Below are 17,029 nucleotides of genomic sequence, written 5' to 3' on the forward strand. Positions count from 1 at the left end.
AGCTCTGCGGAGCCGCGGGTTGGTGCCCACTTTTAAAATGTACCTTGTGCCAGTCGTCTGGGGTGAATGCCCCTGGCTTCCCCATCATGTCAGAAGAGAACACGGAGCAAAGACCTGGACGCCCTGGTGGTGAGTGGAGAGCGTGGGCCCTCCAGCCCGCTGCGGGGGTGGGGGGGGGTGGGGGGGTGATAGCCATGGGGCTGGGCACGCCTGTCAGCCCTGCTGCCGCCCCGCTGGAGGGGTTTTAACCCAGGCTCAGGCTCTGAGGCCGGGCCTGTCCCCGGCCTGCACGTGCGTGCATGCCTCTGTCTGTCTGTGAGGAACCCTGTCCCTCCTGCGCCCGGCTGCCTCCCCAGCTGGGTGTGACCGCTGCTGGCTCCCTCTGAGCCTGTGGGTGTGACTAGTCCAAACCTTCTCCGGGAGTCGGGCAGGCTCGGGCGCCCCGCCCTCGGGCTCTGCCCTTTCCTCCCAAACTGGTTGTGCAGGAGCGGGTGTGAGCGTGGGCGAGTGTGGGTGCATGCGCAACTGCCAGGCCTCACCTGCAGAGAGGGGCCTCCCAGAAACTGCCTCTCCTCCCGGTTCCCAGCCACCCCACCTCGCCAGAGCCCAGCCGAGCCGCCAGCCAGGACACACGCCGCTGCCCGCCGAGCCCAGCCTGAGCCAGCACCTGCCTCCACCACCATGTTCAAGGGGCTGAGCAAAGGCTCCCAGGGGAAGGGGTCCCCCAAGGGCTCCCCCAAGGGCTCCCCGGCCAAGGGCTCCCCCAGCAAGCCCAGCCGGTGAGTGGGGCCGGGGGCCGGGGCCGGGTGGGGCGGTGCCGGAGCCAGCTGCTCCCGCCATCCGGAGGTGCAGCCAGAGCCCAGGACCAGCGCAGGGCTGGCGTTCTGTGTCCAGAGGCAAAAGGGCCCGGGGCGCAGCTCTCTCCCGGTCCCAGGCGGAGCTGCAGTTCCGGCAGGAGGCCAGGGATGGCCTGGGGCTCCTTGCGTTCTGGGGGGGCAGTGGTTTAGGAGCAGCCGGTGGCTAGGAGTCAGGCCGCTCTGCAGCAGTCCTGCTGGACAGGGGCCTGAGCAGCTGCCTCCTGCCCGGAGGCGGGAGACTGGAGTGCCTGGCTGCTGTTCTCAGCTCTGCACCCAAGGCTCTGCTGGGGCTGGGATGACCCCTGGGGCCTGGGCACAGGGTGGGCAGCTGGGGGTGGGGTGCCACTGTCCCCAGGGACTCTCACCGCACTGCGGGCATTGAGAGTTTATTTTTGGGTTTTTGTTCTTTTTCTTCCTTTTGTTGTTTGTTTGGCCTTGAGAGTTTTGTCAGAATCGGGGTGATTCTTTCACTGAGTGGGTGTGTGGAGAGGGTGCTGTGGGGAAAGAGGAAAGGCCCACAGGCCTCAGACCTCCTCAGAGCTTCCCCTGGTCCACGCAGCTCTCCACAGGGCCCAGCCCGCCTCCCCACAGCCCCAAGCTGTGCGGACAGCCGTGGCTGACATTCCTGCTGCTCACTGGCCATCAGCCCCCTCGGCAAGCCCGGGGGCAGCCACCAGGGGTCCCGCGTGTGGAAATGAGAATGGAGCCAGAGAGCCTGTTATCCCGATAGAGATCAGGGTGAAGGAACCGAGGCTGGGCTTCTGGGCGGACAGGAAAGACGGCATGTAAGACTGTCGCTGGGGCTCCTGAGCCCTGCCCAGGGCGGAGTGTGCTCCTCCTGGGGGGAGAAGGCCTCCCGGGGCTCAGGACACCCCCACTCTGCTCCCCACCCCCAGGCAGCCTCCTGGGCAGCGCTGTCCTGGCCGGGGCTTCTCTGTCCACAGGGCCCTGTCCTCTGGCCGCAGCCCCCAAAGAGCACTCCTCATCCCCCTCGCGTGTAATCCACTTGTTCAACGTGCATATACTGCACTCTGCCGTGTGTGCCAAGACTGCATATTCTGGGCCAGGACAGGTCCCTGCCTCACGGCACTTCCGTCCTAGTGGCATAAAAACTGACCCTGAAGCCCTGGCCGGGTAACTCGGTTGGTTGGAGCGTCGTCCCTGATAGGCCAAAGTTGAGGGTTTGGTCCCCCATCAGGGCACATACAAGCCAGCCAATGACGCATCAACAAGTAGAACGACGAATCAGCGTTTCTTTCTCTCTCCCTTCTCTCTCTAAAGTCCATCAGTCAATAAATGTTTTTTAAAAAACCCTAACACTTCCTGGGTGCCGCCCTTCCACAGGCTCTGTACTGGACGCTTCAGATGCCTTAGTTCTCTTAACACGAAAACACAGGCAAGCAGATGTGACTTTAACAAATTTTTTCTTGATCCTCACCCAACGACACGCTCATTGACTTCAGACAGGGGGAAAGGAAGGGAGAGAGAGAGGGAGAGAAACATCCATGTGATAAACATCGATCAGTTGCTTCTTGTATGTTCCCCAACTGGGACTGAACCTGCAACCTAGGCATGTGCCCTGACCGGGAATTGAACCGGGAACCTTTCAGTTTATGGGATGACGGCTCCAACCAACTGAGTCACACTGGCCTGGGCCTGATATTACTAAAGCCCCACTTTACAAGTGGGGAACCTCGGGCACAGAGAGATTAGGTAACTTGCCCAAGGCCACACCGCAGCAGTGATGGAGAAGGCTCAGACTCACACTGTCTGGCAGAGTTCTTTCAGACTGGGTCTTCGCTGCGCGGCTCCTGGGCCTGGGGTCCCGCCCTTCGATCCCTGGGTCCAGGCCCAGCTCCGTGCTCCTGAGGCCTGGACTGCTCTTCCTTTGCTTAGGTCTTCCTGACCCTCTGGGCCCAGAGAGTGCGCTCATGCACACAGCAGGCGCCCCGTAGAGGCTGCTGATGAGCGCATGGAAGAGAATCCTGGGGATCCCGTTCAGGCTCAGGGTCTGTGACCTGGAGCAAGTCGGGTCCCAATTTGGGTTCAGAACCCCTAAATCCTGAAAATGTTGGGGTGCCCTGGAAATCTGTTGGCAATCCCATGCCCCAATGCTATGTGGCTCCTCTGGATAGAGCCTGGGCACAGGCAAAGCCTGGGGTGGAGTGGGGGTGGGGCGAGACAGGGCTGGGCTGGCAGGAAGGTGGGGGGGCCTGCTGCTGCTCCCCGGCCCCCAGTCAGTTCAACTGCCCCTCCCCAAGGCCCAGCCCCCTTGTCTCAGGTATTAGCGGTTGAGCTGTGATTCACTCCCTAGGCTGCTGGCCCGCCAGGCAGGGAGCTGGGTGGAGTCCGGAACTCACTGCCAGGACAGTGAGGTCAGCTGCCTCAGAGTGCCATGCATACCTGGGACCCTCACTTTCTGATCCCTCCCCCGACACATGCAGAGTATCTCAGCCTTCTACGGGGAGGCCAGAGCGCCCACGTCTTAGACTCCTCCTTCCAGGGCTATGGGCCTGGCTGTAGGGAGGGGTAGGGCTGGGGGGAAGGGGACCCCAGCTGGGTGGGCAGACTTCTGCCCAAAGGGAGCAGAGGGACCTTTGCCAACCATCCTGTCCTCTGTCCCTACCACCCAAAAGAGCTGCCACCCAGGAGCTGGCCCTGCTCATCTCCCGCATGCAGGCCAGTGCCGACCAGGTGGAGAGGGACATCTTGGAGACCCAGAAGAGGCTGCAGCAGGTGAGGCCTGGGGGGTGGATAGCAGGACAGGGGGCATGGGAGGCCCACTGTCGTGCCTTGGCATGGCCACTGGTCATGGTGAAGACGGGACAGACGACCTTTGTTCTTCACCGGCCACTTCCCAAGCACAGTGGAAAAGAGGGCTCAGCACTTCTCTGCTGAGCTTCTAACTTGGGGAGTCAAAGGGGCTCGAGGGGGGCCGAGGCCTCGCCTGTGTCCTTGAGCTCGCCTGCTGATGCCCTGGGCCTGTCCCTCTGCCGCTGTGGGCTGCGGGGCTCCTGGCGGGGCTCGGGCAGGGCCGGCCGGCGAGGGTGCTGTCCCCTGCTCACAGGACCAGCTGCACAGTGGGCAGGGCCAGGCCCTGCAGCACCGGCAGGAGGTGGGTCGCAGCCTGAAGGAGGCCGAGGTATTGCTGAAGGACCTCTTCCTGGACGTGGACAAGGCTCGGCGGCTCAAGCACCCACAGGCCGAAGAGATCGAGAAGGAGTGAGTGGGGTGGCGGCAGGGGGCTGGGCTCAGAAACCGAGGCGGCGGGGGTCCCGGAGGAGCCCCAGCTCAGCCCTGACCCGCTGGCCACCTCCCTGGCAGCATCAAGCAGCTGCACGAGCGGGTGACCCAGGAGTGTGCCGAGTACCGTGCCCTGTACGAGACGATGGTGCTGCCTTCGAACGTGGGGCCCAGGGTCGACTGGGTGCGGGTGCTGGAGCAGAAGCAGGTCAGTGTCGGAGACGCCTCAAGGCGCTGGAAGTCACACCCAGAAGGAATCAGAGCAGTAGAGTGTCATCAGGGGCCTGACCACATGCTTGGCCCTGGAGGCGGTTCGGAGTCTGAAAGGGAGAGAGTGAGGAGACAGTGCAGTCAGGGAAGGCTTCCTGCAAGGGGGGGCTCAGAGGCCTCAGGGAGGGGGAAAGGCTTGGCTGGGTTGGGGTCAAGTGGGAGGAGAGGGTGCTGAGGCTCCTGCCGGAGGACGCCTGGGATTCTCTGGGCAGGCCGGCCAGACCAGGTCATGGGCACGCTGAACCCTCACCCCAAGTGAAGAATTGTGCTTTAATGCCACACCAAAGGGGTGCCGTGAAGGGACAGTGGGGAGGCCATGGGCAGAGCAGGGCATGCCCAGGCTCCCGGAGAACGGCTGGAGGTGTGCAGGCAGGCGGTGCTGAGCTTCAGGCCAGGAGGCAGGGCAGGAGATTTTTCAGATTGAGAGCCAAATCCCTGGGGACCAGTGGGATTCAGGGGCCGCAGTAATGCTGATGCCAGGGCCTCAGCTATGGCCACTGGAGGATGGCATGTCCCCCAGGGGGAGCTGCCATTCACCCAGGATATCCTCCTGGCTTGTCCACCCTCTGCCCAGATGAGCAGCCCCACTCCTGCTGATGGGGATGTGGGGATGCAGGGACGTGGGCAGGGCGAGGGAGGCTCCTGCCCCCGGCGCCAGGGCGGGGCTGAGCGGCCGGCTCTTCTGCAGAAGCAGGTCCGCGAGGGTCAGTACGGGCCGGGCATGGCAGAGCTGGAGCAGCAGATTGCCGAGCACAACATCCTGCAGAAGGAGATCGACTCATATGGGCAGCAGCTGCGGAGCCTCGTGGGGCCGGTGGGTGAGCCTCCTGCACGCGTCCCAGCCCCAGCCCGCTCTGCTCCCCTCAGAGCCTGAGCCGGGCCTGCTGGCTCCCGGGGCGAGGGACCGAGAAGGGGCCCCAGCTGGCCCAGCGCATGCGGTGTGGTCTCCCCAGCACCCGCAACTCACGGGACCTGTGTTTTCTCCCCCTTGGTTGAGGCAGGACGCGAACACCATCCGGAGCCAATACCGGGACTTGCTGGTGAGCAGGAGGAAGGGCCAGGCTGGCGGTGTGGGAGCAGGGCTGCCCGGCTGTGGGTGCAGCCTGACGGTGCCTCCCGCTCCCCCTCCTCCCGCCGAGCACAGAAGGCGGCCTCGTGGCGTGGGCAGAGCCTGGGGAGCCTGTACACACACCTGCAGGGCTGCACGCGCCAGCTGAGCGCCCTGGCCCAGCAGCAGCAGCGCGTCCTGCGGCAGGACTGGAGCGACCTCATGGCGGACCCCGTGGGCGTGCGGCGGGAGTACGAGGTGAGCAGGGGGACAGCGGGGCGGGCGGGGGCACCAAGGGCCTCCTCGTCCTCACTGCCTGCTTCCGACTGCCCCCCACCCCTCTGCCCCCCTCCAGCACTTCAAGGAGCAGGAGCTGCTGAGCCAGGAGCAGTGCGTGAACCAGCTGGAGGACGACGGGGAGCGCATGGTGGAGCTCGGCCACCCGGCTGTGGGGCCGATCCAGGTGCCGAGGCCTCGGGGACCCGCCGCTTTGATCGAGGGTTTCCCGGGGAGGCTGGGGAGAGGGAGAGGGAGACAGGGCCCCGGTTGGGGACAGAGGGCAGGGCCGGCCGAGTGGGGGCAAGGACCAGGGTGTGAGGGCTCCCTGCTGCTGCACCCAGGTCCACCAGGAGGCCCTCAAGATGGAGTGGCAGAACTTCCTGAACCTGTGCATCTGCCAGGAGACCCACCTGCAGCACGTGGAGGGTTACCGCCGGGTGAGCCTGCGGGCTGTGGGTCCCGGGGTAGAGGACTGGGGGCTGGGGACAGGGCTGAGGCAGGGGCAGGGAGGGGGCGCGGCCACCAGGGCCCCAGCTGGATGACACCAGAGGACGCACTCTCGTTGTGGGAGACAAGGCAACTCATAAAAATGACAGAGGTGTGTCTCTTTGACGAGGTCCGAGGTCCCCGTGGGAAAGGAATGTCACACCTACATTCTCAACAGAGAGATATCGCTCCCAAGGGAGTGAAAGCTGGTTCTTATGAATGAAAAAGTGCTCGGCGCTGTGAGCGTAGACCGCAGATACACATGCGGAGAACATACACACACCCATGGTGTTGGCGTGGCGTTGGCATGTCATGGAGGTGGAGGGGAAATTAGGGAAAAAAGGTCCAAAATACCTCCTTAGAAAAGACAATAATAGGAAGTGTTGAGAAACATTGATATAATATCCAACAGGGACTTTTTGGGGGATAATGTAAAAAATAATTATTTATCGCTTTTTCTATTACCGTTATCCCACTTTTATTTTTTGGTAATATTTACCCAAAATGTTTCATATATTTTGAGAGAGACAAAAGCCAAGGAGTCTTTTCCTCCTGTTTCTTTTTCTGTACAACCACGATACCATATCGCGCCCACAGCACGAATTCCGTAACATCACCCGGCCGTGGGATGTTTCTTTAATGCCCACCCCCAGCTGGCACCCCGGGCCCGGCCCGGGCCCAGCCCGCCAGGCCAGGTGCGCGCGGCAGAGGCGGGGGCCTCGCCTGTGCGGGAAGGACAGAGCCAGCGCGTTTGTAGCTCTAGAGGAAACTCAGTTCGGCGAAGCAAGCAGGCCCTGTCTGCAGAGCACTCCAGCTAAGAGGCCCGCTGCCCGGGCACAAAGGCCAGCGGTGTGGGGGCAGGTGGCAGTTTGGGGTTAGCCAGTTGGCATTCAGCAGCTTTGCCGGGTTGGTGGGCAGTGGGGTGCCCTGGGCTCTGCACTTTACCACCCACCAACCTCAGTTCCAGGAAGAGGCCGACTCCGTCAGCCAGACCCTGGCAAAGCTCAACGCCACCCTGGATACCCAGTGTGACCCTGCCCCTGGGGGGACCCCTGGTGCCTCCACAGAGCTGCTACTACAGCTGGAGGTGAGAAGGCCCCACCTGGCCCCCTGCACCCCACTCCTGGGAATGGGGCCCGCCCATGTGTCTGGGCCTCACCCCTCCCAGGTACCTGGTCCTGCCCGAGACCTGGCCTGGGGGGCAGGAGGGGGCTAGCCTGTTACCAGCAAGCTCGTCCCCTCCCTGGATCTGTTTCCTCACCTGTAATGTGACCTCCAGGATTGTTCTGAGCCCCTTTCAGCCCCTACTCTGGAGGCCTGGATGATTCCGGGCAGCCCCCACCCACCCTATCCAGCAGCTCCCAGGATCCTGGGACCCCAGGGAGGGGCTCATTTTACTTTGCTGACCAAGAGACCACCTTCATGAAGGCCAGGTCCCTGGCTCTATTTGAGGGGCTGGGTATGGGGCCGGCCTGGCCTGAGCCCCCCATGCCTGGGAACCCACAGGCAGAGGAGAAGAAGCTGGCTGTGGCCGAGAAGACCATCGGGAACCTGCAGCGGCGGAGCCAGGAGGTGGCCCCTTTGCCACAACGCAGGAACCGGCCCCAGCAGCCTCTGCACGTGGACAGCCTTTGTGACTGGGACACGGGAGAAGTACAGGCTCAGCCCTCTGCCCCGTCCCTGCCCCACTCCTGCCCATTCCCCCACCACCTGCCAGCCCCCGTCCTCTCCAAGCGCTGCCCTGCCTCTGGCCTGTCCCTGTCCCTACCCCTGCCCCACCTCCTGTCCCCAGCCGCTGCCCCATCTTGGCTTTGGTTCCTTCTCCGGCCCCTGCCCCTGAGCCCACGTGGCCTGTCCCGCCGCCCCAGGTGCAGCTGCTGCGGGGTGAGCGGCACACACTGGTGGACAACAGCGACCCGCACACCTGGGTCGTGCAGGGCCCCGGTGGGGAGACCAAGCGCGCCCCAGCCGCCTGCTTCTGCATCCCAGCTCCAGACCCTGAAGCCGTCGCCAGGGCCTCCATGTGGGTCTGCCTGGGGAAACTCAGGGGCGGGGGCGGGCTGCGGGGTTGGAGGCTGTCGCCTGGTCTCTGCCTGGACCGGTGTCTGTGTGGGTTGGGGGGAGGAGGAGGAAGGCGGGCCATCCTTCTCTGGTGTCCTGCACCCAGGCTGGCCTTGGAGCTGCAGGCCCTGAAGAAGAAACTGGCCACAGTCCAGAGCCGCCTGAAGGCCAGCGTCACAGAGCCCTTGCAGCCCGGCCAGCAGGGTACCGGGGCCGGCCGGGGTGTGGGGGCAGCCTTGTGGGGATAGAGGGAATGCACTCCTCCTTTGGCCACTGCTGAGGGGCTGGGATGGGCAAGGGTGGACCTCGGTTAGGGACATCTGCTCTGGGGATTCCATCTCCTGGGTGGGCAGGTCCCTGGGGCTGTCCCTCCCTCAGTTGGGCCCTGCCCACCCCCTCCCACCCTACCCCACACGGGATGAGCTCCTGAGGCAGATGGGCTGTGCAAGGTCAGCCCCGGACCCTCAGACACCCTGCGCCCCCAGTTCCGACCGGCTCAGCCACAGCTGACCTGCAGGCGCAGGAGCTCCTGGCGCAGATGACGCGGCTGGACGGGGACCTGGGGCGGATAGAGAGGCAGGTGCTGACCTGGGTGCGGGCCCCGCTGAGCCGCACCGCCCCCCTGCAGGACCTGGAGGGCCGCATCCAAAGCCACAAGGTGGGCGGGCGAGGGCAGCTGGGGTAAGGGGTGGCCCCTGCTCAGGGTGGGGGGACAGCCGCAGGGACCCGAGGTGAGGAAGGGAATGCACAGCCCAGGGCTCACGCAGACTGGGTCCTGTCCTGGCTCCTCTGCTGACCGTCTCTGTGACCTTAGGTCATTCACGTCCCCTCTCTGGGCTTTGGTTTCCTCATCCCTGAGAACAGGTACCATAGTACCCAGCGCCGCTGGTTGTCTAGAGAACAGTGTAGTGAGGCCCGGGAGGCTCTAGAGGAGCAAGGCCCAAAGCGAACGCCCTGTGACCTGCACCCAGGAGGTGAAGGCAGCGGAGGCAGCAAGGAAGCCTGGGGCATCTTTGGGGTGATTTCTCCTGGGAGGCTGGGCATGGCGTGGAGAGAGCAGGGGTGGGGGCGCCTCCCTGGAGAGGGCAGAGCGTGTAAACAAAAGCACCCTGAGGTGCGACAGTGAAGGGTCCCTTCCTCACCCCTGGGTCATAGTCTTCCAAGCCAGTGGCCACTCAAACATAGTGATCGGGTTTGGTTTTCTAGAGCTGGGGTCACGTCGCCCACTTTGTGCAGCTCGGGGCCTTCGCTGCCCGATGCACCGCAGGTGTCGGGAGTGGGCCCTGCCGCTGGGCCAGAGGGTGGTGGGGCGGGAGGGGTCCGGGTGCTGCGGGCCGGGCCTGGGTCCGGGGGCTTGCTCTGCGGCAGGGGTGCGCGTGCAGGGCGTTTAGTCGGGCGTCTCATGGGTGCTCCCTGTGGGGTTGGAGAGGGAGCAGGACCGAAGGCAGCACTGTGCCTAATGCCGTCTCAACAGACACTTCTGCCAACCCCAGGGGACACTCTCGATCTGACAGAGGTCTGGGCCTTCAGACCCTGGTTACAGCATTGGTTACACTGCCCAGGTGGTCCCCAAATAGGTCCTTGGGTGTTGAAATCACAGTCTCCACCACATTGGGGTTGTGGGGGGTCCACTGGAAGCCCCGTCAGACTGGAAGAGGGCAGGGCATGGCACAGTGTTAGCACCTATGACGTGTGGAACGGGTGAATGGGGCGCTGACAAAAGAATGAACAAAAAACCTTGAGTGGACAGAGAGGGCTTTGCTGCCTGACCCTCAGCGATGGGGCAAGGGCTGAGGGTTCGTGAGGACAGTGACATGAAGACAACAATGGGCAGCTGTGTGGCTGGTGCTGCTGAACTGACTCACGGCGCCGTTTTATTCTTCCATCAATCATTTGTAGAGGAGGAGACTGAGGGTCAGAGAGGCCCACCTGCCATGGTCACCCACACGGGGAGTAGCAGGACCAGGACTGTTCCCAGATGAGCACATACCCACCACACTCTCGGGCTTGTGGGCGGGGTTAGGCCGACCTGGCAGGAGGGCTGCGGGAAACGCACCTGCCCAGAGAACAGACCCCTCACCCCTGCGCCCCCTCAGGGCACAGCCCAGCAGCTGCAAAGCCTGGGAGCAGAGAAGGAGGCTGCCCAGAAGGAGTGTGAGGCATTCCTGTCAGTGCGGCCCATGGGCCCGGCTGCCCTGCACCTGCCTGTGGCCCTCAACAATGTCAAGAACAAGTACAGTGACGTGCAGGTCCTCTGCAACCTCTACGGGGAGAAGTGAGTGCTCCGGGGTCAGGGGAGGGTTGGGCCGGGCAGCAGAGGTGTGGCCACGGGGGCGACTGACCAGGGCCTCCCCTCCGGCAGAGCCAAGGCTGCCCTGGGTCTGGAGCGGCAGATCCAGGATGCGGACAGAGTCATCCAAGGCTTCGAGTCCACGCTGGCCCAGGAGGTGCCCCTCCCCGCTGGCCCAGGCGCCCTGCAGGAGAGGGTCAGCCAGCTGCAGGTGAGGGGCCAGGCCGTCTCCTGGAGGGAGGGGTCACAGCCTGCACACACTTCCAGGGGCCGGGGGGCTCCCCGTGGCATCTCACGCGGGTGCCCCTCCTCCCCCAGCGCCAGCGCAGGGAGCTGCTGGGGCGCCAGGCCTGCGTGCTGGGGCTGCACCGCGAGCTGAAGGCCACCGAGCACGCGTGCAGCGCGCTGCGGAACAACGTCCGCGAGTTCTGCCAGGACCTGCCGGGCCAGCAGCGCCGCGTGCGGGCCCTCACGGACCGCTACCACGCGGCGGGGGACCAGCTGGACCTGCGGTGAGTGGTGGGGCCGCCGGGGCTCGGGCGCGCCCCCGTGTGACCTGGACGGGTGGCTTCACCTCTCTGTGTGATCTTGGACAGTTTCCTCGCCTCTGCAGTGGGGTAAGAGCAGCACCCCCACACACACACCTGGGGGGTGCCTGGCAGAGCCTGTCGGGCTGTCTGCGAATGCCCTGCCCCAGCGTAGGGCCACAGTTGGAGGGTCAGCGTGGTGGTCACTCCGGCCTCCTGACCTCTCCCCGCGCGGAAGGCGCCCAGCAGCCCCTCTGTGCACCCCTCGCTGTCCGCAGAGGGCGGCTCTCACCTCTGCTCCGGGCTCATCCCCGCGCAGGGAGAAGATGCTGCAGGACGCCGGCCTCACCTACCAGCAGCTGAAGAACTGCAGGGACAACCTGAGCTCCTGGCTGGAGCACCTGCCCCGCAACCAGGTGCGGCCCAGCGACGGGCCCAGCCAGGTCTCCTACAAGCTGCAGGCACAGAAGGTGAGAGGCTGGGGATACAGGCGACCTGGGGGCAGGTCACACCCCTGCCCAGAGCTGGGGCCTGCAGCCACATCCACCTCCCTGCCAGCCTCTCCCATAGGGAGAGCCGCCTGGGCGCCAGGGGCCCCCTAGTGGCCGGTGTTCTAGAAACCCTCACGGCTCAGACCACAGAGGCCCTGGGGCATCACCACCCCCACCCCCAGCCCAACCGCTGCACGTGGCTCCCACAAACAGCGAGCGCTGTCCGGTCTGACGTGGGCAGCAGGTCAGCTGCTCCTGGCAGTGCCGACTCCTCCTGTGCCCGCCACCGCGTCCGTGCCAGTCCTCAGGCAGCTCGGGCTGGCGGGAGACCAGCGTGTCACGGGCCATGAGGTTGATAAGCGCTTGGTGGAGAAGCCAGAGAGCCGTGGGAGCCCACAGCAGGACACGTGTGGGGTCAGGGCAAGCGGTCCGGAAGGAACCGGCGTCTAAGCTGAGGCCTGCGGAACAGATAGGGTGGCCGGGTAGAGAGGGTGAAACGTCCCAAGCCGAGGCCACGAAGGGTCAGGGGAGGGAAGGGGCAGTTTCCCACAGAACCCTTCCTGCCCCCGCCTGGGGCCCTGCTGGCAGCTGTGAGGGGTGAGTTGTGTGGGCTGAACCCCTGACTCTCACTGTCCCTGGGCAGAGGCTGCTGCGGGACATCCAGGGCCGGGAGCGGGACAAGGCCACAGCGTCCCGCCTCTCTCAGGACCTGCAGGAGGCCCTCCAGGTGAGCGGTCTCGCTCCAGCTGCTCCCTCTATCCTCTCGCCCCCCCCCCCCCGCCCGTTCCGCTCCCCCTCACTGATCACAGCCTGCTGTCCTTCCCTCCCTGCTCAGGACTATGAGCTGCAGGCAGACACCTACCGCTGCTCCCTGGAGCCCACCCAGGCAGGGTCGGCCCCCAAGAGACCTCGAGTGACTCCCCTGCAGGAGAGCATCCAGGCCCAGGTGAGACGGGACCCAGCAGGGCACCAGCTCGGTCGCCTCCGAGGTGGGAGCTGACCCTGCCGTCCCGCGCCCCGCTCTGGCCTCTGCAGGAGAAGCAGTTGACGGGAGCCTTCACGGAGGCGGCAGCTGTGCACCAGCAGCAGCTGCACCAGCTGGAGTTCGCCAGGAAGGTGCTGGAGAAGGTACGGGGGGTGCGCACTCCAGTCCTGACCTGGCCGTTTTCCTTCCCTTCACCCACCCCCTGCAGTCCTATAACCCGGGGCCCACAGCTTAGTCACCGGGCAGTCCCCTGGTGGGGACAGGAGAAAAGTCCCCATTAAGTCTTCAGCCGTAGGACCCAGCAGCCGTCCTCCCCGGGAGACCGGGAGCCAGAAGCTCTCCATGACTCTTGGTGACTGGCCAAGGGACTTGCCAGCTTTTGCTTCCCAGAGGAGTCCTCCAGCATCCCCAGGGGCGTTGGGCCCATCTGGGAGCCGAGTGGAGCGGAAGGGGGGAAGGCTGGAAGGCAACGCCTGTCCTGTTTGCGCGCTCCTGTGTGGACTTGGCCTGAACCCCACTTTGTATTCTAACGTCGTGGGATTAACAGGTCCTCTCAGAGTCCTGCGACCAAGCGTCTCCGGTCTCCTCCACCTCCCAGAACCTACTGGGAAGGAGGTCTCAGGAAGCAGGGAGGGGTCTCTGATCGCAAGCGGGAGGAGGAATGGGGCTCTTGCTTCCGCCCCTCCCCAGTGCTCTCCCCTTCTTCCTCTCACTCTGCAGAAGGAGCTCAGTGAGGACATCCAGGTGACCCACGGCGCACAGCAGGGGTCTGAGAGCCCAGCCCCAGCAGGAAGGGAGTCAGAGGCCCTGAAGGCCCAGCTGGAGGAGGAGAGAAAACGGGTGGCCCAGGTGCAGAGTGAGCTGGAGAAGCAGAGGAGCCAGCTGCTGCGGCTGAAGACCCAGCGGCCCTTGGAGAGGCTGGAGGAGAAGGAAGTGGTGGAGTTTTACCGGGACCCCCAGCTGGAGAGCAGCCTGTCCAGGGTGAAGTCCCAGGTGGAGGACGAGGGCCAAAGGCGGGCCGGCCTGCAGGCAGAGCTGGAGGTGGCGGCCCAGAAGGTTGTCCAGCTGGAGAGCAAGAGGAAGGCCATGCAGCCTCACCTGCTGACCAAGGAGGTGACCCAGGTAGAGAAGGACCCCAGTCTGGACAGCCAGGCGGCCCAGCTCAGCAGGGAGATCCAGCACCTGCGGGAAGAGAACACGGCCGTCGCGGTCCGGCTGGAGGAGCTGAAGAAGGAGCTGCTGGCCCTTGAGCAGAAGGAGGCAAATGTGAAGGAGCGGGTCGTGGTGAAAGAGGTGGTGAAGGTGGAGAAGGACCTGGAAATGGTCAAAGCCGCCCGGGCGCTGAGGCTGCAGGTTGAGGAGGATGCCGCGCAGAGGAAGAGGGCAGACGAGGCCGTGGCCAGGCTGCAGGCTCGCATCGAAGGCCTGGAGCAGGAAATCAGCGCTGTGCAGCCCAAGGTGATCGTGAAGGAGGCGAAGAAGGTGGAGCAGGACCCAGGTCTCGCCGAGGAGGCGTCCAGGCTCCGGAGCCTCCTTGAGGGGGAGAGGAGTAAGAATGCGATGCTGGCCAAGGAGCTGAAGGAGCTGCAGGCCAAGTACCGCGCGGTGGAGAAGCAGAAGCCCAAGGTGGAGCTGCAGGAGCGCGTCCACGAGACCTTCCAGGTGGATCCAGAGACGCAGCGGGAGATCGCGCGGCTCCGGGCCGAGCTGCAGGCGACGGGCAGCCGGAGGAGCAGCGTGGAGAAGGAGGTGGAGAGGCTGCTGCCCGACCTGGCGGTCCTGCGGGCCCAGAAGCCCACGGTGGAGTACAAGGAGGTGACGCAGGAAGTGGTCAAGCACGAGAGGAACCCGGAGGTGCTGCGGGAGATCGACCGCCTCAAGGCTCAGCTCAACGAGCTGGTCAACAAGAGCGGGCGGGCCCAGGAGCAGCGCATCCGGCTGCAGGGCGAGCGTGACGAGTGGAAGCGGGAGCGGGCCAAGGTGGAGATCAAGACGGTGAGCAAGGAGGTGGTACGCCACGAGAAGGACCCTGTCCTGGAGAAGGAGGCCGAGCGGCTCCGCCAGGAGGTGCGCGAGGCGGCCCAGAAGCGGCGGGCCACCGAGGACCTGGTCTCCGAGCTGCAGAACAAGTACCTGCTGCTGGAGAGGCGGCGGCCCGAGGAGAAGGTGGTGGTGCAGGAGGTGGTGCTCACCCAGAAGGACCCGAAGCTCCACGAGGAGCACAGACAGCTGAGCCAGAGCCTGGACGAGGAGGCGGGCCGGCGGCGGCAGCTGGAGCGGGAGGTGCAGCAGCTGCTGGCCAGCGTGGAGGAGCAGGAGGGCCGGCTCAGCTTCCAGGAGGACCGGGACAAGAAGCTGGCTGTGGAGAAGGAGCTGCGGCAGCTGACGCTGCGGATCCAGGAGCTTGAGAAGCGGCCGCCGGCCGTGCAGGAGAAGATCATCACGGAGGAGGTGGTCAAGCTGGAGAAGGACCCGGAGCTGGAGAAGTCCACGGAAGCTCTGCGGCAGGCCCTGGGCCAGGAGAAGGCCCAGGCGGCAGAGCTGCATCGCGAGTGCAAGAACCTGCAGGTCCAGATTGACATCCTCCAGAAAACCAAATCACAAGAGAAGACGATCTACAAGGAAGTGATCAGGGTGGAGAAAGACCGGGTGCTCGAGAGCGAGCGGGCCCGGGTGTGGGAGCTGCTCAGTAGGGAGCGCGCGGGCCGGAAGGGCCGGGAGGAGGGGGTGCAGCGCCTCCGGGAGCGGATCGACAGGGCCGAAGCGCTGAGCAGGACCTGGGCCCGGGAGGAGGCCGAGCTCCAGAAGGCCCGGGACCAGGGGAGCCAGGAGTGCAGGCGGCTGCAGCAGGGGCTGCGGGAGCTGGAGAGGCAGAAGCAGCAGAAGGTGCTGCAGCTGCAGGAGGAGTCGAAGCTGCTCAGCCAGAAGACGGAGAGCGAGCGGCAGAAGGCCACCCAGCAGGGCCAGGAGCTCTCACAGCTCAGGGCGGCCATCCTCCAGGAGAAGGATCGGATCTACAAGAAGGAGAGGGCTCTCCGGGATCTGCACACCAAAGTGAGCCGGGAGGAGCTCAACCAGGAGACCCAGACGCGAGAAACCAACCTGTCCACCAAGATCTCTATCTTGGAACCCGAGACAGGGAAGGACATGTCCCCGTATGAGGCCTACAAGAGGGGCATCATTGATCGAGGCCAGTACCTCCAGCTGCAGGAACTCGAGTGTGACTGGGAGGAGGTCACCACCTCAGGGCCCTGTGGGGAGGAGTCAGTGCTCTTGGATCGCAAGAGCGGGAAGCAGTACTCCATCGAGGCCGCCCTGCGCTGCCGGCGCATCTCCAAGGAGGAGTACCACCTCTACAAGGACGGGCACCTCCCCATCTCTGAGTTCGCCCTGCTCGTGGCCGGGGAGACCAGGCCCTGTGCCTCACTCTCCATCGGCTCCATCATCACCAAGTCCCCGGCCACCTCTCCAGCCCCCCAGGGCCCCTGCTTCTTCTCTCCCGGCTTCTGCCTGGGGCTGGGTGATGACAGCTTCCCCATCGCCGGGGTCTACGACACAACCACAGACAACAAGTGCACCATCAAGACGGCCATGGCCAAGGATATGCTGGACCCCATCACCGGGCAGAAGCTGCTGGAGGCCCAGGCAGCCACGGGAGGCATCGTGGACCTCCTCAGCCGGGAGCGCTACTCCGTGCACAAGGCCATGGAGAGGGGGCTGATTGAGAACACCTCCACGCAGAGGCTGCTCAATGCCCAGAAGGCCTTCACTGGCATCGAGGACCCCATCACCAAGAAGAGGCTATCGGTGGGCGAGGCCGTGCAGAAGGGCTGGATGCCCCGGGAGAGCGTGTTCCCACACCTGCTGGTGCAGCACCTGACCGGGGGCCTCATCGACCCCAAGAGGACAGGCCGCATCCCAGTTCCACAGGCCGTGCACTCCGGGATGATCAGCGAAGAGCTGGCCCAGCTCCTGCAGGATGAGACCAGCTATGAGAAGGATCTGACAGACCCCATCTCCAAGGAGCGGCTGAGCTACAAGGAGGCCATGGGGCGCTGCCGGAAAGACCCCCTGAGTGGTCTGCTGCTCCTCCCAGCCGCGCTGGAGGGGTACCGCTGCTTCCGCTCAGCCTCCCCCACCGTGCCATGTGCGCCACGCTGACAGGGGTTAGGTCACGGGAGTCTATGTGAGGGGGAGGGTCGGATGCACGCACCCCTCACCCCAGAGCAGCCTAATCCGGGGTACGGGTCTTCTCCTGTCTCCTCCCTGTCCTATTACTCTGCATTCACGGTGTTGGCCCCCCCCAACTTTGCTGTGCAATCCAACCCCAGACCCAGAGACTAGCAGACCTGTTCCTCCCCATCCCAGTGCTTCCAATAAACGCATTCTCCCAGCGTCTTGTTCTCATTTGGGGGCGCAGAGTGAATTTGTTTGGGGTGCGAGCACCAGGGACCCCACTTCCCAGGTGGGGTGGGAACGTGCCCACTGGGCC

At 64.6% G+C, this 17,029-nt stretch overlaps 1 protein-coding gene across 1 annotated transcript; it reads left to right on the top strand.

Moving 5' to 3' along the window:
- Positions 1 to 529: 529 nt before the first annotated feature.
- EVPL (envoplakin) lies at positions 530 to 16,944 on the top strand. The gene is made up of 22 exons (XM_090290558.1): positions 530 to 779; positions 3,494 to 3,593; positions 3,925 to 4,079; positions 4,182 to 4,308; positions 5,059 to 5,184; positions 5,372 to 5,410; positions 5,515 to 5,676; positions 5,774 to 5,881; positions 6,039 to 6,134; positions 7,145 to 7,270; positions 7,690 to 7,836; positions 8,052 to 8,206; positions 8,351 to 8,448; positions 8,730 to 8,902; positions 10,341 to 10,519; positions 10,607 to 10,745; positions 10,853 to 11,046; positions 11,381 to 11,531; positions 12,196 to 12,279; positions 12,388 to 12,498; positions 12,588 to 12,680; positions 13,258 to 16,944. Exons 1-22 carry the CDS (start codon positions 682 to 684, stop codon positions 16,696 to 16,698), a joined length of 6,102 nt encoding a protein of 2,033 aa, XP_090146684.1. The 5' UTR covers positions 530 to 681; the 3' UTR covers positions 16,699 to 16,944.
- Positions 16,945 to 17,029: the final 85 nt, after the last annotated feature.

Source organism: Furipterus horrens, unplaced genomic scaffold, assembly GCF_987537825.1.
Source record: "Furipterus horrens unplaced genomic scaffold, mFurHor1.1.pri manual_scaffold_11, whole genome shotgun sequence".
NCBI lineage: Eukaryota > Metazoa > Chordata > Mammalia > Chiroptera > Furipteridae > Furipterus > Furipterus horrens.

Coding starts and splice junctions, on each gene's coding strand:
- EVPL (XM_090290558.1), top strand. CDS start 682: ATGTTCAAGGGGCTGAGCAAAGGCTCCCAGGGGAAGGGGTCCCCCAAG. Junction 4,309..5,058: donor GGGTGCTGGAGCAGAAGCAG/GTCAGTGTCGGA, acceptor GCTCTTCTGCAG/AAGCAGGTCCGCGAGGGTCA. Junction 10,746..10,852: donor AGAGGGTCAGCCAGCTGCAG/GTGAGGGGCCAG, acceptor CTCCTCCCCCAG/CGCCAGCGCAGGGAGCTGCT.